This window comes from Zingiber officinale, chromosome 9A (genome assembly GCF_018446385.1).
Source record: "Zingiber officinale cultivar Zhangliang chromosome 9A, Zo_v1.1, whole genome shotgun sequence".
Taxonomy (NCBI): Eukaryota; Viridiplantae; Streptophyta; class Magnoliopsida; order Zingiberales; family Zingiberaceae; genus Zingiber; species Zingiber officinale.
This window is the reverse complement of record NC_056002.1, coordinates 129506729-129531465: the sequence shown is the minus strand read 5'-3', so window position 1 is coordinate 129531465 and position 24737 is coordinate 129506729. Positions and strand designations below refer to the sequence as shown.

General features: G+C 39.2%; 4 protein-coding genes and 1 non-coding gene across 5 annotated transcripts; 4 read left to right on the top strand and 1 right to left on the bottom strand.

Moving 5' to 3' along the window:
* Nucleotides 1-6738: 6738 nt before the first annotated feature.
* Nucleotides 6739-7386, top strand: LOC122019579 (protein DMP6-like). The gene has a single exon (XM_042577036.1). It carries the CDS (start codon nucleotides 6739-6741, stop codon nucleotides 7384-7386), a length of 648 nt encoding a protein of 215 aa, XP_042432970.1.
* Nucleotides 7387-7860: 474 nt separating this feature from the next.
* Nucleotides 7861-8814, top strand: LOC122020653 (protein E6-like). Its single transcript, XM_042578658.1, has 2 exons — nucleotides 7861-8216; nucleotides 8301-8814. Exons 1-2 carry the CDS (start codon nucleotides 8023-8025, stop codon nucleotides 8545-8547), a joined length of 441 nt encoding a protein of 146 aa, XP_042434592.1. The 5' UTR covers nucleotides 7861-8022; the 3' UTR covers nucleotides 8548-8814.
* A 3304-nt stretch (nucleotides 8815-12118) lies between these two features.
* TRNAG-UCC lies at nucleotides 12119-12190 on the bottom strand. The gene has a single exon. It is a non-coding gene; the product is annotated as a tRNA-Gly (tRNA).
* A 329-nt stretch (nucleotides 12191-12519) lies between these two features.
* Nucleotides 12520-14518, top strand: LOC122020872 (protein CUP-SHAPED COTYLEDON 2-like). Its single transcript, XM_042578901.1, has 3 exons — nucleotides 12520-13577; nucleotides 13654-13937; nucleotides 14015-14518. Exons 1-3 carry the CDS (start codon nucleotides 13406-13408, stop codon nucleotides 14405-14407), a joined length of 849 nt encoding a protein of 282 aa, XP_042434835.1. The 5' UTR covers nucleotides 12520-13405; the 3' UTR covers nucleotides 14408-14518.
* Nucleotides 14519-18869: 4351 nt separating this feature from the next.
* On the top strand, nucleotides 18870-21021 carry LOC122020201 (transcription factor MTB1-like). Its single transcript, XM_042578015.1, has one exon. It carries the CDS (start codon nucleotides 18978-18980, stop codon nucleotides 20706-20708), a length of 1731 nt encoding a protein of 576 aa, XP_042433949.1. The 5' UTR covers nucleotides 18870-18977; the 3' UTR covers nucleotides 20709-21021.
* The last annotated feature ends 3716 nt before the right edge of the window (nucleotides 21022-24737 follow it).

Below are 24737 nucleotides of genomic sequence, written 5' to 3'. Positions count from 1 at the left end.
GTATATTTTATTTATGCTAAATCTTGCCATGCTTGTTTGCCCATCATATGTCATGACATCATGTCTATTTTTACATTCATGTTTTATTAAGAAAAATCCAAAAATACCATGTCATGACATTCATACATCATGTAGTAATAGGATATTTTCTTTTGAAAATTATTTTCTGTTGATGTATGCCATAACATAATCATGCATTAAGTTTAATTCCTTGTAATTAAGGACAAATGGCATTTAACGACACTTATTGACAAGTGACATCTTAGGTGGATGTCTAATATTTCTAAAATGCCTAGATAAATATGCATGATCCCTAGATTAGGGCAAAAACCAAATTTTACATCTCACAAAGACCTCTAAGGTGACTTGTATGTGTTTTAGTGCATATTATATACAAGTGAGATGTTAGGATGATGAACAAAGCTCAAGATGTTGATTTAGTGCATTCCTTTGAGTTTTAAATTCATCAAAACACATAGTTATGTGTTTTCCCATCATTGGGAAAGCTAATGTACAAGTCATGTGCATTATGCCCAAGGAATGTGATGAGATATTGGTTTTGAAAATGTTTTTAAAATGTTTTTGGAAAACCTTGGTGAAGGCTATCTTTTGATAGTAATCACCATTGAATAGTTAGACACAAACTTGAAGAAAAACACTAAAGTTTTTGCAAGTTTTCAAGTTTGTGTCAATCTTTGAAAATATGATGTATTTTCATAGAAAGCTATTTTTCCATGATTAAGTATGCCCTAAATAATGTCTACACGAAATTTCATAATTTTTAGATTTTTGTAGAATTTTCTAGGGGTTTCTGAAGTTGACTGAAATAGAATTTCAACAACTATCAGAGCTCCGATCGATCCATGGATCGATTGGACTTCCTGAATCGATTCAAACGGCAATTCCCGCGAGCAGAAGCTCGCTGGATCGATCAGCCGATCGATCCAGGGAGTCTGAATCGATCAGTGGATCGATTCAGAAAGGTTCAATCGATTGGAACCCAACTCCAATCGATCCAAGTTGCTGATTTTGGCTGGGAAGGCTTGATTTCAGCATCTTTGAACCTCTTTGAGTCTAGGTAACCATTCCAAACTCCTTAAATACATTTGTATACATACAAAGGGTGTTTTCATGTTGAAAACAAGGATGGATTGGTTAACGAAGACTAAGTAGAAGTTTAGGTTGAGGTTGTTTCAAATTTTGAATATTTGAACCTCAAAACTTCTAAATTTGGGTTTCCTAAAGGTTTAGGGATTCCAAGTCATTGTTGGTGCAATGACAGAAGTTACCACCATGTCTTTAGGGGGAGGGACTCTTTAAAGACATGAAAATTATTTTCATGAACCTTGGAAGGTGGTTAACCTTCTGTTGTGAACTTGCTCAAGGTTGAGCATTTAAACTTGAAATGGGGAGAAATGGGGAGTGGATATCCTCATTATTTCAAGTGGACACTCAAGTGGTAGATAATGCTCAAGGTTGGGTAGTTGTCTACATTGAGGGAGAAGTTAAGGATAAATGAAGGGTGTGGGACCTTCATTATCGTGTTGATCACAACGAGTGATGTTGTGAACAACGATGAGCAACTCTTCAGGGGGAGAGTCTTCAACAAATGGATTTGTTGAAGTGTGCCCAGAATTGGAGCATAGGTTGATGTGTGTCCAACGATGGGTTGATGTGTGCCAATAGGGGGAGAATGTATGGTTAAGCTTAGTCCTTCATTACCTATGGGAAAGTCATAGGGGGAGAATGAAAGGACTCATGAAAGGGAGTAAATTAGGCTTTCATTACCTAGAGGGAGTTTGCCCTCTTAGGGGGAGAATGAAGAGCTTAATTTATGCTTTCATTACCTAGTGGCATGAAGAAGGAGGCTATGGGATTAGCCTAACTTACATATGGGATTGTAAGTGTTATTGTGGTATTGTCAAACATCAAAAAGGGGGAGATTGTTGGTGCAATATCGGTCAAGGTTGACTGGGTAACCAAGCCGAGTCTTGGTTTGGGTTTAGATGTTTGACAATAAGATATTGATTGAAGAAGAGTCAAGTAGGTCAAGGTTGATGGATACTTGATGGGAAGTCCTAACTGGGATGTTAGGCAAAATGAAAGTCCCGGTGAGTGAAGCCGGAAGAAAGTCCCGTGAGTGAAGCCAGAAGAAAAGTCCCGGTGAGTGAAGCCAGAGGGAAGTCCTAGTGAGTGAAGCTAGGCGGATGGAAATCTGGTGAGTGAAGCCGGTGAAAGTCCTAGTGAGTGAAGCTAGGCGGATGGAAATCGTGAGTGAAGCCGGTGAAAGTCCTAGTGAGTGAAGCTAGGCGGATGGAAATCCTGGTGAGAGTCGTGAAAGTCCTAGTGAGTGAAGCTAGGCGGATGGAAAACCCTAGTGAGTGAAGCTAGGTGAAAGTCCCGGTGAGTGAAGCCAGGCAGGAAAATCCAGATGGATCAAGGAGATCGGACATCTGGTGGAAGTCCAAGTAGGTCAAAGGATTGACTGGATACTTGGCATGAAAGAAAAGTCCAAGTAGGTCAAAGGGATTGACCGGATACTTGGCACAGAGAAAAGTCCAAGTGGGTCAAAGGGATTGACCGGACACTTGGTAAGGGAGTCCTAGCAGGTCAAGGGAGTGACTAGATGCTAGGCATGACATACCAACAGGTCAAGGTTGACCGGATGTTGGTTTGGGAGGTTTGGGACTTGGTTTTGGACAAAAATCAAGTGCTGGATCGATCCGTGGATCGATCCAGGCTCTGGATCGATCAGTGGATCGATCCAGACCTGTCCCAGCGAATAGAGAGCTTCTGGATCGGATCGATCCAGAGGTCCCAATCGATCAGTGGATCGATTGGGACGCGGCTGCTTCGCGCGATAAGCGCTGGATCGATCCGTGGATCGATCCAGGCGCGTTTCCAGAGTACAGAGGCGCTCTGGATCGATCCGTGGATCGATCCAAAGCCTCCCCGATCGATTGGGAACTTTCGAATCGATCGGGATCCGACCGTTGGCGTCGTTTATAGCTGCAGGCGTTCGATGGCTGCGGCAAGCTTCTCACTGATTCACTCCAGAGCCCTCGCCAACTCCTCCACAGCGCTCACAAAGCTCAGATCGCCAGTTCTTGAAGGATCTTGGAAGCTCTCCAAGTCAAGAGGCGGATCAAAGCCAAGAAGAGAAGCTAGGGTTAGGGTTTTGTACTCATTGTAAGCTTGTAAGCTTGTATTTCTTGTATCCTTTCCCTCTCTTCTTGTATTGAGTCTTGTAGGGTTTCTCCGCCCTCGGTAGTTACCGAAAAGAAGTGTTTTCATAGTGGAGGGTGCGTGCGTGGTGTGGATCCTTGGATTAGTCACCTCTTGTGAGGTGGATACCAAGTAAACCAACCGTGTTAGCGTTGTTGTATTTTGTTTCTGTATTTTCCGCTGCACATCTTTGAAGGAACAAGCAACGCCGAGCACCGAGCGAACGCGACGAGCTATTCCCCCCCCCCCCCCCTCTAGCTACTTTTGGTCCTAACACTAACTAGAGGTTAGTTAGGTGAAAAGTCTACTGAGTAACTGGTTCTAACTGGAGATTAGACAAGAGTAAGTCCTAACTGGAGGTTGGGCATGTGAGAAGTCTATTGAGTGACTAGTCCTAAGTGGAGGTTAGGTAAGGAGAAGTCTTAGTGAGTGAAGTTAAGTGGTGGAAGTCCTGGTGATTGAAGTCAGATCCTAATGAGTAAAGCTAGATGACGAAAGTCGTAATGACTGAAATTAGACAGTGAAAAATCCTAGGGAGAGAAAACCCTATGTAATGAGAAGTCTTGGAGGAGTGAACTCTAAGCATGGAGCTTAGTAAGTCGGGTAAACTTACAGGAATACGACTTGATCCTAAGGGATTAACCCTTAGATGGTAGACTTGGAGGAGGGACCTCCAAGAAAAAGGTAAGCCTAGTAGATCAAGTAGACTTACGAGAGTGTACTTGATTATAAGGGATTGGCCCTTAGTTGATAGATTTGGAGAAGGGACCTCCAGGCAAAAGGTAAACTTAGTAGGTCAAGTAGACTTACAAATATATACTAGGTTGCTTATTTGTGTTTTGTATGATTGTTTTGTAGGAGCTTGGAGCTGGAAGCAAAATAGAGAGCAGACAAACGTAAATAGGTGAACCAAACTTGACTCGAGTCGAACCGAACCCAAATTGATCTAGTAGACCGAACGAGTGGTTTGGCTGAGGATAAGGATAAGTCAAATTGCTTAGTTATGAAATGTTGACATGGAAGATGATATGACAAAATATTTGATTCATCTTTATGATTTAGATGAGGATAAGGATAAGTCAGATCATGTGGATAGAAATAATGCTTGATCCAGATAAGACTTGATCCAAATATTGTTTTATCCAGATATGGCTACATCTAGATAAGAGTTCATCCAAATAAGGATCTAATTCAACTCTATAAAAGGAGACGAAAACTGTTCAAGATATCGATTCTTCATACTACTACTTTCTCTGTACTCAAAAAGCTACACTGCGAAGCTCTGTGACTAAGGAAGCTCTAGGAAAAGTGTGTTGCACTCAAGACTTCCGCCGTCATCTTTTTTGTTTGGTTTGTTTTATATATGTGCTAAGTCTTTATATTATTTGTGACTGTAAAATAAACTACAAGTGGTTTCTCCGCCTTCGGAAGATTTTCATAAAGGAGAAAAACTAATGGGCGGGTGACTCTCATGATTAAGGTTTGGACGTACTAATCCTGGGGGGTTGGAAGCTAAGTAAATCGCTAGTATTTTTTATATATATATTTTTATTGTTATATTTTCACTGCTACTAACCAAATTTGATAGAATGAAAAAAAATAAGTACGAAAAGATGGATCGATATTTACTCCTCTTATCAATGCCGAGAAAAACTAATGGGCGGGTGACTCTCATGATTAAGGTTTGGACGTACTAATCCTGGGGGGTTGGAAGCTAAGTAAATCGCTAGTATTTTTTATATATATATTTTTATTGTTATATTTTCACTGCTACTAACCAAATTTGATAGAATGAAAAAAAATAAGTACAAAAAGATGGATCGATATTTACTCCTTTTATCAATGCCACTTATCCTATAGATTTATCCCTTCTCTCACGTGCCTACTGGTCTAACGTAATTTTATATCTGAACGTGAAAGATATATGAGTAAAGTTGAAAAACAAAATATTTTTTAGTAAAAATAACAGAGAACTTTAATATTGAAAACAAATATAATTATGCTCAAACAAATAATAATAATAATAATAATAATAATAATAAATAAATAAATAAATAAATATAAGTTAACTTAAGAAATATACTAAGTTTTTCTGTGTGTACGTATATAAAGGTAAAATTCAAGAGGGTGTTCATTTTTATAAGAATCATTGTTTTTTATTTATTATCAAAAGACACCTCATCTCGTCTCTATATATTTTCTTTCTCAAAGTGCTTTTATTTATTTATCCTATTATAGAAGCCAGATGACCACAACTATTAGTTAGAATTGTGTCGTAACTATAATTCAGTAGCTACTGTATAATATGTTAGTCTTGATCAAATTTAAAGTATTGTTATAATATAATATATAATAATTAATATTGATCAAAAGATAAAATATTACTATAATAAAATTTATTAGTATTGATTATATCGTAGTAGTTATGTATAATATAATTATTTTATATTGATTAGAGTTGAAATATTTATATAATAATAACTATAAATTGGTAACCGCAGTAATATCACAAAAAAAAAATAAGGATAATTTTGCACAGCGGAGTATATAAAAAAATTCTATTCAAATAATCCCCTCAATTTCATTTTAGTTAAATATTGTTAAAAAAAAAAAAAAGGAAAGATATTCAAAATATGTTTCTAGATGTAAAGTGACTTTGTTCTCTCACATCAAGATGCATGTGAAGTGTGAACTCTTGAACAGAGTATAAGGACAAAATAATAAGAGCCAAACAAAATTATATAAAATAAAATAAAATAAAAAAATAAAATAAAAAGAAGGTTGCATCACCAAGAAAAAAAAAACGCCACTTGTTTGGCTTAGTGGTGAGATCCAAATCACTCCCCACATTTGACTCACATGTGATGTGAACATATTTTGATCATCTCATACGATATCTTTTCTTTTATATAGAATCATTTTTTCTTTAAAAAAAAAAATCAATCTCATTTATTATAAATGATTAGAGTTACGTAGAGGCTTGCCAATTAGGCCCGCTTATATTTTATTTAGATTAATGGGCCGGGCTTGAAAACCCAAGGCCCAGTAAAAGGAGCCAGACCATGAACAATACATACCGGCTTAGGGATTGCGATTTGAGAGCGAGTTGAACAAAAGGGAAGACATTGTTCATTATCGTGGAGTTGAACCGACTGACTTGATGGCAGTTCTTTTTTTTTATCGTATTTTATTATAGCAAAAGATGATTATACTCACTCAGATGGTCCTAACAATCCGTCCCTAGATTATATAAAAGGAGATAAACCAGCCGACTTGATGGTACAATGTCATTGTGACAAAAGATGAATACGCTCGTCCTCAGCGCCTCCGCCAATCCGTCCCAAGGTCAACACGATGCCAGTATCTTTATGCCTTCTCCTTCAATGAAGGTTATGATTCAAGCAAGCAATTCCTTTCGTCTGCCTTAATTAACCATATCCGTGTATATAACAGTAAAGTATAACGTTGTTCCCATGAATTAAATCTAATTTACTTAAATTTAATTACGATTAAATGGCAACTAATCAACTGCTCATCGCCGGCGCTGGCGATCAGAGGAGCCCTCTCTTGTCCAACGCCGGAGGGGAGGAGGACCACAGCCACAAGGCGGAGGCGGTGCCGTCGCGTACTCTGCTTCAGGTGGTCTACAAGAGCACTGCCGACCTTGCCAATTACCTCCCCACCGGCACCACCCTCGCCTTCCATGTTCTCGCCCCCGTCCTCACTGACGGCGGCCGATGCGCCGCCACAGCCAACCGGGCCATGACCTCTGCACTGCTCCTAGTCTGCTGCCTCTCCTCGATCGTCCTCACCCTCACCGACAGCTTCACCGACGCCACAACCGGCCGCGTCCGCTACGGCCTCGCCACCCGGCGTGGCCTCCTTGTCATCGACGGTCTGCCGCCTCCGGCGCCGGCTGTCGCGGCAGAGTACAGGCTGATGCCGGTCGACTTGCTGCACGCGCTCATGACACTGCTAGTGTTCGTGGCCGTGGCGCTGGCGAACCGCAACGTGGTGTCGTGCTTCTACCCGATCGAGTCGCCCAACGTGGCGCAGGTGGTGGCGGCTGCGCCGGTCGTCGTCGGCCTCGTTGTAAGCGCCGTCTTCGTGGCTTTCCCGTCGACTCGCCACGGCATCGGATTTCCAGTGACGCCCAAATGATGCCTTCTTCTTTATTTATTTATTATATATTAATAGTATTAGTATTATTATGGGCTTTTTCTACACCATCAAAAGAAATCTTTTATATTTATTTTTGAAGTTAATTGCTTTCTTTATAATTTTTATATAATTTTAAAATTATGAAGCCGAATGAGCCAACAAATTTAGTTAGTTAAAGGTTGAATGGACTGGTAGGATAGATATAGATCGAGCCATACGAGACACGTGTCGAATACAAACAATTTCTAACTTTTTATCACATATATTTTTATAAATAAATCCATTAAACAATTTATCTAGAACTTGAAATTTTATCTAAAAGTCACGCATTCTTATTATTTAGTCTCCAACAATGCCTATGATTCCGCCTTCACATGGAAATAGTGCGCACCAACTAAGCTATATATTTAGCCATAATTTACCTTGAATAACATTATTTAAAATATATATCAAAGAAAGTCCTCTAAAGTCAGGCCTAAAGTCACTCTTCCAATTTGTTCCTCAATCATCGCAAGAACACACGGTCAATTAATTGGAAAAGACGAATTTTAAAGTAAAGAAAACAAAATAAAAAAGACTCCTATAAATTCAAGTAAGCTAGAGCAACACCATCATACTTCAAATTGATCTCCTTCCATGGCTTCCTCAGTGAACTTCTTACTCTTCTCTTCCCTCCTCCTCACGTCTTTATCCATCTCTTTTCCTGAAGTCACTGCCAGAACTCCTGCAACCACAACAACCACAGTAGTCATCCCTGAGGCGACGCCGGCTGTCCAAGTCGAGAAAGCTGCAAAATTCAGCACTCATAGTCATCCCTCTCCCACCACCAAGTATAAGTTTTCTACTGTATCTTTCTTTACTGTTTCCTGATCAGTTTAATCTCTAAATTTACTGAAAATCAATGGTTTGAGCAGATCGAGCTACGAGGAGAAAGAACCCAAAGCTCAGCAAGGTTACAGGAATGAGAAGTATGGAATGAGTGACACATTGTTCTTAGAAAATGGGAAATATTTTTACGATAGTGTTGCTGAAAAAGGATATGGATTATATGCTGGAATTGGCTTAAAGGGTGCTAACCATTATGTGTACAATAATTATAATGACGAGGCAAATAATTATGAGAGACAGAACAATGGAGAAAATGAAGAGTATAATCCATGAAAGATTTTGATTAATGCAGCAAATTAAGAGTAAAATTTAAAAATAAGTATGTAATAGTGATGCTTTTATTTGGGGTTTAATTGAAGCAATGCTTAATGTGAATGATTGGGGGGTTTGATGCAAAAGCATGTTGGAACTATGTATGCAATAGCTTTTAAATAACCTAATTCCTTATTAGTGATATTATATTATTTTGAAGGAGAAAAAACTCCATTGTGTGCGTGTTTTATATAGAGTTTGAATGAAATAAGTTGAAATACAAAGTCACTCCCTTCTCATGCACCAGTAGTGCCCCTTTTTTCTTTTTTTGGTAGTCTCTCTTCTTTGCATCAAGGGACGTATTAATGAATATGGATTCATTTTGCACTTTGGCCTGATAGGGAAGAGCTAGTTCACTATTGAGTCACCCTTCTCATGGAACTCATTCCATCATGCAGTTTTGTATCCGATGATCCTCTCTTCCACTTATCTTAGGCACCACAACCCTCTCCCTTTCTCCATGCATGTGCATTTCGCCTACCACTCTTTCCTCGTGCAACCATAGTGCCCTCCTTTATCGCATAAAATCTCTCCTCGACATCAATAACGTGATCACAATTTGTGATCCACTTTGTCCTGTGACCCAACCCAATGATGATGGTCTCCATTCTCCTTATGCACCCTCCAGCCTCCGTATGCTCTCATCAAGTGATTTTAATTTCCATTTATCATCGGCACCGATGACCCTCTCTCTTCCTCTTCACATAGTCATCCTACCTTCTATGTCTCACAAGCCGCAACCCTTCAGACTTTCCTAGCCATGGTATCCTCTTCTTCAATGACTATGTCCCACCTAGTTCATCACTGACAACCCTACCTTTGGCCTTCTCTACCGATGATTACTATCAATGTTCTCTTTCTATAGTTCGCTCTCTGGAGAAAATAAATAAATGACTGCATTGATTGGGTTCTTTTAATTAAAATATGTAACATTTTTTGTTTCTCTATAGACTTCACATTCTAAAATCCAAACTAAATGACTAACTTTTTCTAATCATAAAATATAAAGGTCATCTTTGTGTGTGTGCATGTGCATAAATAGAGAATGTGACTTCATAAGATCCTAAATTGGTGGTTAAAGATTAGTCAATATAATCCTAAATATCCAAAATAAATGAAAGACATAGCTTACCTGTAAGGAGAAATCAAATCTTCCAAAAAAGTCACGCAATTCCATTGCTCGTATAGTTACTGAGACACCACTACCTGTTCATTTATAAAATTCAAGTTTCAAGTGACTTTCCTTAACATCACTTAGGTATGTTCCAATTCATATTGCAAAAGCATATAACGTGCAGACTTAGTGTAGACATAATGAAAAAAAGATCAATTAGTCCATTCAGTAGAAAGAAATATATCAAGTACAATGAATATGTATGTGTAATATATGCTCAAGATATCCCTCAAGTAAAGATTCAACAGTCTTTGTTAAGTGAGGGGGCGTTTGGTTCTTTTCTAGAAATAGGAATCGGAATGGGAATCATTGTAGTGTGAATAAGAATGGGTATAAGCATGGATATCACACTTAAAAGTAATGTTTGATTAGTTGCATATTTTCTATCGGAATAAATCAAAATTCCTTTTTTACCCTTAAAGGAAAATAAGAGAAAAAATTAGATGAGAGAGAAAGATGAATGAGAGAGAAAAATATGATGAAAGAGAATGATGAGAGAGAAAGTATGATGAGAGAGAAAGTGTAATGAGAAAGAAGAGAGAGAAAGTGTGATGAGAGAGAGAGTAAGAAAAGAGAGTGTGATAGAAGAGAGCATGATGAAAGAAGATGAGAGAGAAAATATAATGTGAGAGAAAGTATGATGGGAGAGGATGAAGAGAGAGAAAATGTAATGAGAAAAAATGAGAAGAGAGAGCGTGATGAGAGAGATTGAGGAGAGAGAAAGTATGGTGAGAGAGAAAGTATGATGAGAGAGAAAGTGTGATGAGAAAAAAAGAGAACAATGAATGTGAAGGGAGAAATTGAGGAGAGAGAAAGTTTGATGAGAGAGAAAATGTGTTGAGGAAAAAAAAAGAAGGAGCATGACAAAAGAGATTGAGGAGAGAGAAAGTGTGATGAGAGCGAAAGTGTGATAAGAAAAAAAAAGAGAAAGAGAGAGTGTGATGGTAGAGATTGAGGAGAGAGAAAGTATGATGAGAAAGAAAGTATGATGAGAAAAAAAAGGAAGAGAGTGCGATGGAAGAGTTTGAGGAGAAAGAAAGTATGATGAGAAAGAAAGTGTAATGAGAAAAAAAGAGGAAAGAGAGTGTGATAGAAGAGATTAAGGAGAGAGAAAGTGTGTCATAAAATGATGAGAGAGAAAATATGATGAGAGAGAACAAGGAGAGAGAAGTGATATGAAAGAAAAAATAAATAAATATATTTTGATATTTTATATTAAGGGAGAAAATTTAAGTTTTAGGTCAAGGATACTTTTGGAATAAGGGAATATTTTGATTGATGAAAATAGAGTAATGACTCATTGAAGGGGAGGTACATGGGAATAAGTTATTACCCAATTTCAAGGATTCATTCCCTTATTTGTATTCATATTCCTATAATCCAAACATTAACAATGGCAATCAATGATTCTCATTTCCATTTCCTACTCTTATTCCCCTAAACCAAACGCCCCCTGAATGATATCAGAGTAAGAGTATTATAGATATTCTTACTTCCAATAGATTCTAAACAATAAGGTGTCACAAACATCAAGTATGGTCGCAAAGGAGTAGAAAGAACATTTAACTGAGTTTCAAAAACACTCAATCTAACATAACCGTAAGTCCCCTTTATGAAAATTCAGAACAATGTACCAAACTAGACTTGAACACAACCAAAGACAAAGCTCACCAATCCATTTGTCAACAAAAAGGAACATCGATAAACAAAGAAGAAACTTGTGCTATAGTCAGATGCCAATGCAAGAGACACAATGCAGAACCAAAAACAGATGAATCTTAAGCAAAAGAAGCTATCTTCCCTCAGCACTAAACATCAAGTCATTCTAAGGGTTAACCTATCTTAAATGCGGAAGCCACTAAGACACTTCTCTCCGCTCATAAAAAATTGTAAACATAATCATATACTTAAATCGGGCAATCGAATGGCCGGATGCGAAATTAGGGTAGAAAAGTAAAGCCAGAAGAGGAACGGCAATACCGTCACCATGCTAGAGCTTCCGATATCAAAGAATGACGGCGCCAATGTCGAACGCCATTCCCTAGGAAGGCCTGCCAAGCCCAAGCCGAATAAACCGCCTCGATTAAAGCGGAAGGAAAGGGAAGCGCATAGGCAAGCGCAAGGAGAGGAGAGCAAACCCGTCGAAGTCCTAGTGAAAAAGTTGCTAGAAGGACGGCCGGAAGCGAGGGTTCTCCGGCGACGGCGAGGATCCGGGCGTCAGACCGCGATGCCCGGACGAGAACGGGACGAAACCTCATGAATGACTTGGATGCGAATATCCCTTCACAGCAAAAAATATTTATTGGTATTTTTTTTTTCAGTCAAATGAAAATGAAAAAAAAGGAAGGAAAAAATTACTGCGTTTGCCGGGAGTCGAACCCGGGTCTATTGCTTGGAAGGCAATTATCCTAACCGTTGGACTACAAACGCAACGACATTAGGCTTTCCTAGAGTTAATATAGATTCTTACTTTTATTACTCTTATAGTCTTTTTAAATAAAATAGACTTTTTCGGTATGTGTATATATTTTATAAATATTAATAATTTGATGAATAAAAAATGATTTAAAACTCAGAAGCTACGTATGATATCATCTCTCAATGGTGACCTGACGAATTGCATAATGATTAAGGTGTAGAAAATTATGGCAATTGTCACCTGCAGCTGACACCGTTGAACCAACCTCATTTCATTTCATTTCATATCAATCATATCGACTGAAGAATGTATCGTGTACAGAGGATATGACAAGTCAAATACATCACATCAAAATCAAATGCCTCCCTTCATTTCAACTCAAACAGTTAGCAGATTACTGATCCAACGGTTCAGTTGATGGACCGACCCGGTTTATTCGGTGAGCCGCGGTTCGTTGGGTGTTAAAGCCGGAGGTTCTTCTTCTTCTTCCTCCCGTCGCCGTCATCTCACACCGCGAGCTCCTCCTCCTCGACCTGTGAAACCACACAATAGATATCTAATCGCCGTCGCCCTCCCGATTCGACGGACCGATCGACGTATGCATGAAATGCCATGCAACCTCGCCATGGCAAGTGGCAACGATTGACATTCCCTTCCTCGACGCTCACCAAGAATCACTCCTCCTCCTTTCTTCTGTTCGCAACTTCTCCCGTGCATGCAGGATTCATAAAGCTGATGTGATGGAATTCGCCTCGTGATTTATTGAATCCTGTACTGTTCCTTTCTCACCATCCCTCTCTGACAGATTGAGATTTTGCGGCAGCTTTATCTGATGCGAGATCACCTCAAATCCCTCTGTTTTCCTTTTCTCCCCTGTTTCCACTGTTTCTCTCTCTGACACCAAAAAACCTGCACACTTTCTCACGCGCGCACCAATTCCCCTCTGACCTCCGCCATGGCTGAGCTCACAAGCAGCTCTGCTCTGTAGCCTAGCAGAGCGGAGCAGAGCTCACTCTCCGTTTTCCTCCAGGATTAGATAGGAAGCAAGGGCTACGGCATGGCTACCTCTGACACGCCTTGATTCGTCCTGCTCATTTAAGTCGCACAGCTCACCTCTCTTCCCTCTTTATAAGCAGAGTTTGGGAGCTTTTGTTGACGTATGATTTCGGTCGTGGAATGACAAAAAATTAATCTTTGGCTCACTCGATCCGATAAGCAGCGTTGAAATGGAGAACCACGTCGCCAGCGAGTCTCAGCTGCCGCCTGGTTTCCGATTCCACCCCACCGACGAGGAGCTCATCACGCACTACCTCCTCAAGAAAGTGCTTGACGTCAACTTCGCGGGCCGGGCCATTGCCGAGATCGACCTCAACAAATGCGAGCCATGGGAACTCCCAGGTTCGATCTTTCGATTCTTCTCTGTTAATCAACCGGCAAGATCCCGTGGTTTAATTGGGCGATAAGTTAAATGCAGAGAAGGCGAAGATGGGGGAGAAGGAATGGTACTTCTTCAGCCTTCGCGATCGGAAGTACCCCACCGGACTGCGGACCAACAGGGCAACAGACGCCGGGTACTGGAAGGCGACGGGGAAGGACCGGGAAATCTACAGCTCGAAGGCGACGGCGCTGGTGGGGATGAAGAAGACGTTGGTGTTCTACAGAGGGAGAGCTCCCAAGGGCGAGAAAAGCAACTGGGTGATGCACGAGTACAGGCTCGAGGGCAAGTTCGCCTACCATTTCTTGTCGAGATCTTTCAAGGTGAGACGCATTTGACTTTGGAGCTTAATCTGTGGATGTTCTATGAGGATCATGTGGGAAAATGAGTGTTGTTGCAGGAGGAATGGGTAGTTTCCCGCGTGTTTCAGAAGTGCGGCGGTGGGGGAAGCAGCGGGAAGAGGACCCGCTTCGCGCTCGCCGGCGAGAGCGCCGCCGTGAGGGAGGCGGCGCCCGTGCCCTGCTTCTCCACCACCGTCTCCTTCATGGGCCTCCACTTCCCGCCAGCTCCTCCGTCCGGCTTCGCCGGAGGCTTCCAGAGTCTGAGGTCGTTGCAGGAGAATCTTCACTTGCCGTTTCTCATACCAAGTGCGCCCGGGCCGCCGCCGGCGATCGATTCGGCGGGTTCGGGGTGGCCGTCGGATTTCCATCGGACGGCCGAGACTAGTGATGCTGTGCTGGGCCACCAGTTGCCTGTGGGGTCCACGGAGCTAGATTGCGTTTGGAGCTTCTAAAGACGTCCTGTTTGGTACCAGCGGCAGTTGCTACGAAATTTGCCCGTTTTGTACTCCGATCCGACACGTGTCGCGTTGTGATGTGAATTTCTGGCTACGAAAAAGAAAGCGTTCCTGAAATTTAATTATTATAATGTCTTTCACGTGTTCCCTCACGTGCTCCACATGATGGACTCTTGGGCTTCACCTAACGCCGTTCGACGATCATCGCCCCGTGTCGACGGGACCTTCTTCCCAAACAGAACGCCGTCTCCCACGGTAGTCGCTTCCCGACCGAGCATGTGAACCGTCCGATTGTCTGAATCGGCAAAAGCGAAGCCGCTCGTCTCCGCTGAGAAACTCAGCACTGGTACGCGGAGATGGTAAATTACTGAATAAGTACGTCGATGAGATAACATTCATATAAAGTTTTTTTATTATTATATCTAAATTTTAAATAAATAATTTATTTTATTAAATTTAATTAATTATTCTTTTATTATATATTACATCAATTATTTTAAAATTTTCATATTTTTAATTTTTTATTCTTTTTATTATTATATTCATGAAATAAATAGAAGAAGAAAGATTAAAAAGAATAAGTAAAAGGGGAGATTAAAAAAAATATTATTTTTTTTAGATAGAAATTTTAATTTTTAAATTTAAATAATTATTATTCATCAAATTTATATTTAAGGAATGAATAAAGTATTTGATATAAATATTTTTTAATTATTCTATTTTTTAATTATTCTATTTTAAATTTAAGATAGAATTTTTTATAGAGTAGTTCATATGGATGTTTTAAGAATTTATGTTTTGTTAGTCTAAAGTTTCACTTTATAATCTTGGTAAATCTTTATTTATTTATCATCTCAGTTTATGATCTTAATAAATCTTTATTTATTTATCATCTCAGTTATATCTAAGGACTAATGCTAAATTATGATACTAAGTGGTATGTCTCAGGACTAATGTGAATGTTATAAATATACCACTTAGGACTAATGTGGATGTTTTAAATTATGATATGAGTAAGTAAATGGATTGGAGATGAGTTATATAGGATACATGAATTTATACTTTGTCAAATCTGAGGTTTAGCTTTTAAAAGTCTCCATCTGTTTATTATCCTACTTATGTCCGTGGAACGTCTGATTGTCTTAATCATGTTGCAAAAAAAAAAAAAAAAAAATGAAAGGTTTGTCCTCACAAATCCGTCTCTAGATAAACACAGTGGAGATAAAAAAAAAAAAAACGAAACGTTCATCCCCACTAATCCATTTCAAGATAAACATAAATCACATTAACTGAAGAAATTAATAGATGTGAGGGTGAGTTATTTCGGGACATAGGGATTTATGTCTTGTTAATCCTGAGTTCGAACCTATTGTTTGAATAAGTGGAACCTATTGTTTGAATAAGTGGCAAAATAAAAGGTGATGCACTCATCTCTAACATCTTCGTCAATCCATTGTAGGACTAATATAGAGAAATTAAATTATCGTGACTGAAAAGGTAAGTGGATGAGGAGATGAGTTACACAAGACATAGAGATTTACATCCCGTCAATTCTAAGATTTGATTCCTAGATCTCAAATGATAAACCCTCCATCATTTCATCTCAACTATGTTCGTGGGGACGATTGTTTGAATCATAGTGGCAAAAGGTAATTCGTTCATCCCAGTGTCACTGTTAATCTGTCCTCAAGTCAATACATAAGAGATAAACTATAGATGACTATTAATTTTGGATAGTTAAATAGCGCACAGGGAAGGACAAGTATTCAACTACTGTCCCGAGAAGATATTGATGATTTAAAAAAAAAATCTATGAAGAAAAAAATAATTATATTATTGATTAGTCCTTATTCATATAGTGAGGAAAAGAAAGAGAATAAAATACGAGTTTATTATCCTCTTCTTCTTAATATTGTTTTGCAACTCATTCAAGAATGTCTTCTTCCATATCTTAATTACTTATATTAATAGTTAGTAGTTATTCATAATTTATCTTCTCTGTGTTGACCTAAGGACAGGTTGGTGGGGGCGCTAAGATGAGCGAATCATCTTTTTACCACACGATTTTATAATTTATTTAGAGTGTAGTGCAAATATAAGGTACCTAATAAATTTTTTAAAATATCACGGATTTTTATTTATATCTTGGTGGATACATAAGAGTATCATGATTTGATTTTCAATCGAAACATGTATATATTTTATTTGGAGAAAAAATTATGAGAAGTAGTACGAAGTCAAATTACTTCGATAAGACTAATGCCCTGTTCTAATATTTGAGTTGAGCATGACAGCTTACAATGATGGGTTAATTGTGGAGGTCTATGTAAGATGACCACCCGAGTACAGTTCTAATATTCTAGTGGTCGGTAAAATTTTTTTATGGAATTGAACTAATCACCTTCAGGATTAATTGATGTAAATTGAATATTTGACATTAGCAATTATCCTGCGGGCTGATGAAATAAGGGATTCAAGAAGGTAAGAAGATATAACATATATTATTTAGATTTTTTTTTTTAAAAAAATATTACTTATTTATATAGACTCTAGACCATAAAATCCAATTAAAGGAAAAAAAAATCCAAATATATGAACTACAATTCCTTAATTATAAAGAAAGAAAAAAATTCTTTAAAAAAAAAGAAAAATTATAACTCTCACAATCCTAAAATTTCTAAACAGACTCAAAATATAGAAAAATAAAAATTATCAAAAATTCCTAAAATATATAAAATTGCCAGTCATCCCGAATTGAAAGAACTTGCCATTAAATTTAAAATAAGAATTCTTATCAATCCAGATGATGAACATAGTTGTACTAGAACTACTGAGACACTCTTTTAGTATGTTGATATTGTATATTAAAATTTTAAAATTTGTTATATCCATTTGTTCAATGTTTAATCTTGAGATTTGTTTGGCTTTGTTTTTTTTTATGTTCCATGGCATTAATTTCTTTATGAAATTGTTTTCTTTAATCCAATTCACAATTATTATGTCAAATCACAGACATATATTTCCAGACAAATTTAAATGATAAAAATCTTTTAAATCATTGGTACAAATCCTATGCAATTTCTTACTTTCAAAGAATGATGATAATAATCATCAAACACTTTGCCTGCTCCATAATTGGATCATTAGTTGCTTCAATCTCATCTTCAATTTGAGATCGAGATTCCTCCATCAACAAACTCTCACGAACGATTAAAGTCTTAGGATTATCACCATAAAATATCACGTCAAATTCTTCCTCTAAATCATCTTCAAATCCGTTAGGTCAACTTGGGTGTTAAAACTATCATACTTCATGACAAAAGCTAATCGTCATTGGAACGAAGTTTCAATGTACCCAAAAGGAAGAAAGTGATCTTTCATCTTTTTATCCATCTTTTCCCAATCCTTGATTTTGGTTTATCCTATCTATCTTGTAAGAACTGCAAGTGTTCCCACCACACGCGATATTCGACCCTTGAGTCTGATGTCATCGACTTTACCTTCATTTGATCCTGAACTTATAGTCGAATATCCCCTCCGTTTTGTTGATCAAATCAACAAAATTCTCTGTTTGTGATGTATAAAAAATTCAGATAGATCAACTCAAATTTCGAGACTTTTATGGTGATCCTCTCAACCACGTAATTCACGATCTTTAAGATTTCACCTCGCCAGACGCTAGCTTAAATTTACAACTTGTCTCTGTAAATCCTTAATACTCAATCGTCTTTCATGGTTCTCTGCTTCCTTAATCATAACTTGCCCGTTGTTACGACCATGACCACGATGACCTTCCATTAAATTTGACGTTGACTTCTTCAATTAGAACTTATCAACTTTTATACCAACTGACGTCGAACAGGATAACAATTATTCTACGAACTGACAAACGAGAATCAAAGAGGAGGCAAGAAGATATAACCGATATCTTCTAATTTTTTGTGAAAAAATAAAATATTATTTAATGATGTAAGATTATTATTTAAACAAATAAAATATATTACTTCATACCTTAAGATATAAATTAAAAGAAAAATTATAATATATGAATTAGAATTCATAACGTGTACAGAAATAAATAAATTCTAAAAGAAAAATTATTAAAATAATAATAATAAATTTCGAATTCTCCTACCCACTAACAAATAGGCTCAATCAAACACGGCTCGGCTCCAACCCGGAGCCGGCTCCAGCGTAGAAGTAGAATCATCGTACCACCATTTAATGGTCGTGTCATCGTCATCCTACGCGTTGTTCTTTTTTCGTATCGCACATGAACTACTGTTAATCCCCTCCAAACTAACACCAGAAAGTTAACATTCTAATGAATCACACCCGTTGTAATTGCAGAATATAACACGCGTTATCCATCCCACAGGTAATTTAAAAAACGATCTGTGGATTAGTTGGACGGGATCCGAATTGGGCATTTTTAGATCCCCAAATGCCCGAACGCCTTGTTTGTTCTACTTCCGCGCCTCAATCCCTTCTCTCCTCGCTCGATCGTTGAATTGAGTTCGTCGCTTTTGATCGATCCGATCCAAAGTTCCCAAATTTGGGAGCTCCCATGGCGGAATCGACGTGGAGCGAGGAGGAGAAGGCCATGGCGGCGGCCGTCCTTGGCAGGGAGGCGTTCGACTACCTCGCCGCCAGCCGCGCTTCCTTCGAGGGCCTCACCGCCGCTTCCGAGGCCGACCTCCAGAGCCGCCTGATCGATCTCGTCGAGCGCCCCCCGGACTGCCCCGGCCTCAGCTGGAACTACGCCATCTTCTGGCAGATCTCCCGCGCGATGACCGGCGACCTCGTCCTGGGCTGGGGCGACGGGTCCTGCCGCGAGCCCCGGGAGGGGGAAGAGGCCGCGTCCGTTTCCTCTTCGGTGAGATCCTCCGGAGAGGACGAGACGAGCAGGCACAAGATGCGGAGGTCCGTTCTCCAGAAGCTCCACGCGTTCTTCGGCGGATCGGACGAGGACAACTACGCCCTCCGTCTCGATCAGGTCACTGAAGCCGAGTTGTTCTTCCTCGCGTCGATGTATTTCTCCTTTCCGCCGGGGAAGGGCGCGCCAGGTCAGGCACTGGCGGCAGGTAAGCACCTCTGGATACTGTCCCCTTCCGATTACTGCTATAGGGGCTTCTTAGCGGCATCCGCAGGGTTTCGCACAATCGTCGTAGTTCCGTTTGAGACCGGTATCCTCGAATTGGGATCCGTTAGATTGCTAACTGAAAGCCCAGATGCCTTGCAGAAGATAAAGTCGGTGTTTTGGGGCAAAAATCCTGCAGAGATGCTGCGACCCAGTGAGAAGATCGAGAAGAATGGTACAGACACATGCACGAAGATCTTCGGAAAGGAGCTTAATCTTGGGACTTCTAATGTCAAAGAAAAGATTTTGGCTGCGAAGGTGGAAGACAATTCTTGGGATACAAACTTGAAGAGCGGCAGCACCAACAATTGGCTGCCATTTCCTAATGTTCAAAAGGGAACGCAGAGTTTCAGCTGGAACCATGTCCGTGGTGCGAATTCTGACCATAAGCAGCTTGGTAATGGCGTCTTGGTCACTAGGAATGGAGTTGGTAACCATAGTAATGGCGAAAGGGGAGATCATATGAATCAGCACAAGCCGCAACAATTGTTGCAGCCATCTCCAAGGCAGATTGATTTTGGTGGAGGTGGAACTTCGATGGCTGGAGCAATGATTGGCAATATTGGAACATTGGAAGGGGAACAAGCAAGCATCGAGGCTTCTTGCAACGATGAGAGAGTTGGCCCACTTGACGAGCAGAGGCCAAGGAAGAGGGGAAGGAAACCTGCAAATGGGAGGGAGGAACCTCTCAATCATGTTGAAGCAGAGAGACAGAGAAGAGAAAAGCTTAATCAGAGGTTCTATGCTTTGCGTGCGGTGGTGCCGAACATTTCAAAGATGGACAAAGCCTCATTGCTAGGGGATGCCATTTCACACATCACTGAGCTCCAAAAGAGGTTGCAGGAGATGGAGTCTGAGAAAGAAAGGTTCTTGGAATCAGGGGTGGTGAATCATGAGACTCGAGTGCTTCATCCTGAGGTTGATGTGCAAGAGTTGCATGATGAGATGATTGTGCGAGTTAGCACCCCTTTAAACACTCATCCTGTTTCTAAAGTTTTTCAAGCTTTAAAAGATGCACAAATTGACGTAGCAGAGTCGAAGATATCAGGTGGTGACGACAGTATACAGCACACTCTCATCATCAAATCACCAAGTTCAGAACAGCAAATGAAGGATAAGATCATTGCTGCATTATCCAATGACAGGGACTCAACTTAGCAACAATACATGTTCTAAATTATTGATGAATTCTAGTATTAGTTTAGGTGGTAGAAAATGTCCCCTCACTTTATCACCTGGAATTTTGTTGCCAACTGAGCCACAGCTTGCTGTTCGAGGTTATGTATCCTCATGGAAAGCTGAATCTTACACTAGAAACATTTTACTAACTGCACAATTCAATTAACCCCAATGACAGTTATGTTTCCTAGTAAGAAAAGCCTTCTGACTATGTTATACTGATGTATGTAATGTACAATTATCTTTCAAAGTGTTATACCCATTAACTTGGAGTGGACAATGTTTCTTATCATTTGATCATTAGCGATGTTGTACTTATGTTAAGAATTTAAACAGTTTGCTAGTTACCTCATATGCAATAAATCATGATTACATAGAATCGAGTTGGATGTTCTTAACATCTGAAGATATAAACTTATATTGTTGCACGTCTCTTTCTGACATTCTGCTATGTTGTTTACATGCATTTTTTTTATCAAGGGCTTGATGAAGGATGGTACGAACTAGCAGTAGTTTCAGTCTTAGGGATTATATTTGTTAATAAGTCAGTATATAATTCAAGATGACATATCACAATATTGACAAAGACCAATTATTGTAATAATTAGCCTTGATAAAGAATATTGTAGCATCGTAGAAATCAAGAGAGGAGAGGTGAATCTCGATCGCTTTAAATTTTTTTTTTTTCGTCTTTGTAAAACTAAATCAAAGTATAATTGCAATAGAATAAGAAGAAAGACAAAGACTTAGTCAGTTTTACATGATTCATAGTCTAGCGACTATTACTCTAGAGCCCGCGATCCATAATGACTTCTGATGGACAATCACTATAGCTCTTTTCTCCGAACTCTTTCGGAGAAAAGCAAACTCGTACGAATATTAGGAATATAATAATAGCACTACTATCCCGTTGAATGTAAATGCAAATACAATGTAAATATACGGACAACAAGTGTAGGAGATGAAGCGTAGCTGTCGGAGAGCCTTCCGGCATCGTAGTAGTAGAACTTGCATGAACAAAAGCAGTAGTAGTGTGACGGAGCGATGAAGGAATGATTTGATGGGCTCAAACCTCGAGGCTTCTTTTATAAACACCGTTCGGTCAACATAAAACCAGTTTCGTCGATTGATCTTCTCTGTCAACAGGACCTCCTATCTGTCGACTGATCTTTGCGTCCTTCCTTGTTTGCTCCAATCTAATCCACTCAATCTCGTAAATTATGCTATTTGGTCATCCACTTTCTCCATCGATGGAACATTTGGATTTCCTTTCTTACGTGATCTAATTAAATTTGTAATTGCTTACCAAATATAGATTGGTCTCATTTATCAGTCGATGGAACCCCTATTGCCTTCTTTGTCATATCTCGAACCCCACTTGGATCAGTCGACTAATCCTCTGGTTCAGTCGATTGAACCAATTGGCCAACTGACTTTCTTTCTACAAAATCAAGTTAGCATAACAAGTATACAAATAATAATAATCCTACAAAACAAAGTTAAATAATAATATGCATGAGCATATGTACAGTTAAGAGTATCTTGATCTCAACTTAGAAACATTCATTGGTTTCTTCAATCGGATCATAGCCTAAGGTTTGTCCTGACTAGGACACAACCTTACCACTCCACTCCAGGAGCTTAGCTCAACTTACCCGCCAAACATCTAGTCCTCCAGATATATTTGGACTTTCTTTGATCCTGCTTAGTGTCTGATCAACCTGATCGACTAAGACTTTCTATAACACTAAGTTAGCACAATAGATATAAAATAGTAAGCAGTGTTAGCCACATTCAAGATTCGCTGGTCTGGTCGACCGCACGGTCACACTTGCTTGAAGTTCACTCCTCCAAGACTTCTTATTACCCAGGATTCACTCCCCTAGGGTTTTCCCTTTGTTTGGAGTTCACTCTTCTAAGACTTCTTATTACCTAGGTTCACTCTCCTAGGGTTTTTCCTTTGTTTGAAGTTCACTCCTCCAAGACTTCTCATTTGTCTAACCTCTAGTTAGGATTTTTCTTTACCTAACCGCAGTTAAGATTAATCACTTGGTACACTCCTCATCTTTGCTAGTCATCTAGTTAACTTTAACCTGACTAGACTCTATTAAACATATTGTCAAACAAATATCAAAACTCTAAAGGTCAATTGCAGTCCCAGGATGTAGCACAGATGATAGGCGCATGATATTTCTGACGTAATGATAAATAAGTTCAAAAGAAATACTTTCAAAATGAGGTGGTTGGGCATTGCTCAAATATATTATAAACAATAAATTGATGTTAGCATGATCTATTTCTTCAACCCCACCTGAGAGGGGCATATGCTTAGTTACTTTCTATCTGTCTTCTTCAAATAATTTTGCTCTTATGGTCCCTACACATTTAAGTTGGTATTTTCTTGTTGGTTACTAGAAAGCTAAGGTAACCTGTGTCATCTTTCTGTTTATAAGAAATTTTAGAGTAACTACTTTTTCCATTTGTTTGTCGCCAATGTTCTACTAGAACTCTTTGGCCTACAAAGGCTCCCCATTCTCAACTCTTGTAGAACTAAAATGAACAACTGTAGATATTGATCACACATCCTTTATGTTTCCCCACCTAAGATTTGAAATTCTAGCTGCAGTATGACTTGGTGTCATTCGGCACCAATTCTAGGAGTTCCATTTGTTTGCCATTTCCAGCAGTGGAGCTTGCACTTGGCATTCCCTTGCTGTGATTGTTGTTTTTAGTTGTTTTAAGAAGTTGTGACATTCATTTTTCTGCTTATGTTACTCTTTAAACCATTGGTGGTCCTTACATCCTTGTGTTTACCTTGAATTTTTGAATCTGACCAAGATTTTGCAGCAAGGTGGAAGCCCAGAAGCAAAGCGAAGTCGGTCGGAAATGTTTTTAGTTTACCAATTCCTTCTGAAGTCACTGCTTTAACCTTGTGTTTTAGGAGTGATACAGATGTTAAGGGCGGATCTAGGTATGACACGATAGTTAAAGTCAAGGTGATATGACGGTCAAGATCAAGGGGTCACTCTCCATGAGGCTTTGTTATTTGCTTAGTGCTAAAGCCTTCATAATGAGGTCGACCGGCTTAGAAGTCGGTCAGACTTAGAGAACCTAGTGCTTCATTCTTGTATTGAGACATCTATCATATATCCAAGCAGTCTATATCTAATCGAATTTAAGGGACATCTGATGTATCACAGATCTGGCCGGTCATAAGTTCGGACAGGATAAGGGGACTCAGCTTCCCACCCAGTACTAGCCTTTCAGCATATGACTGGTCGACCCTACGAGTTTTCTCACATACTAGTCCTCCTTCGTATAATCGGTCGGTAATAACTCTAGCCAAATTTACATTGCTCGGCAGGCCTATCTCTCATACGTACAGAAGATAAGTGTAAAACAACTCTCCTTATAAATTCTACCGGATTTCCAGATCTTAGGTTCTCGCTTCAAAGGCGAGTCTTCTCTCATACGGACCGATCGGCTTAAAGTACTGATCGAATCTCCAGGGACTCTATTCCCTATTTCTTAGAAGTGAGTATCCAATATATGGTCGGTCGACTAAAAAGTCGACCGGGCCTAGAGGACTTAGTTTCATATTACTTCCATAACAGATCTCCAGCACCACCCAGTACATAACCGAGCAGCTTAAGGGAAGAACCGATATGAAGTTGGCCAGTTTAAAGACCTGGCCAGGATACAATCAGCAGACAACATGATTGGCGAATCACAACAACCTGTCAGAATAACAACCGTTTGTCAGAGAATATTCCTCTATTATAATGTAACCATTCACTAGAACCTTCTTATAAGGTGATTACACTTTCCATTAGTCGACAACTTATGACAACATATTCCTTCAAATGTCTCATTAATGACATAAGTTACAAAAGACAAAAGAGGTGTGTTGGAGAAATCTGAGTATCTTAGATTTTGATGTTTGGAAAAATGTTTAAGTTAGGTTTATTGTTGTATTTATATGTATTGTGAGTGTGCAGAATACAAGTA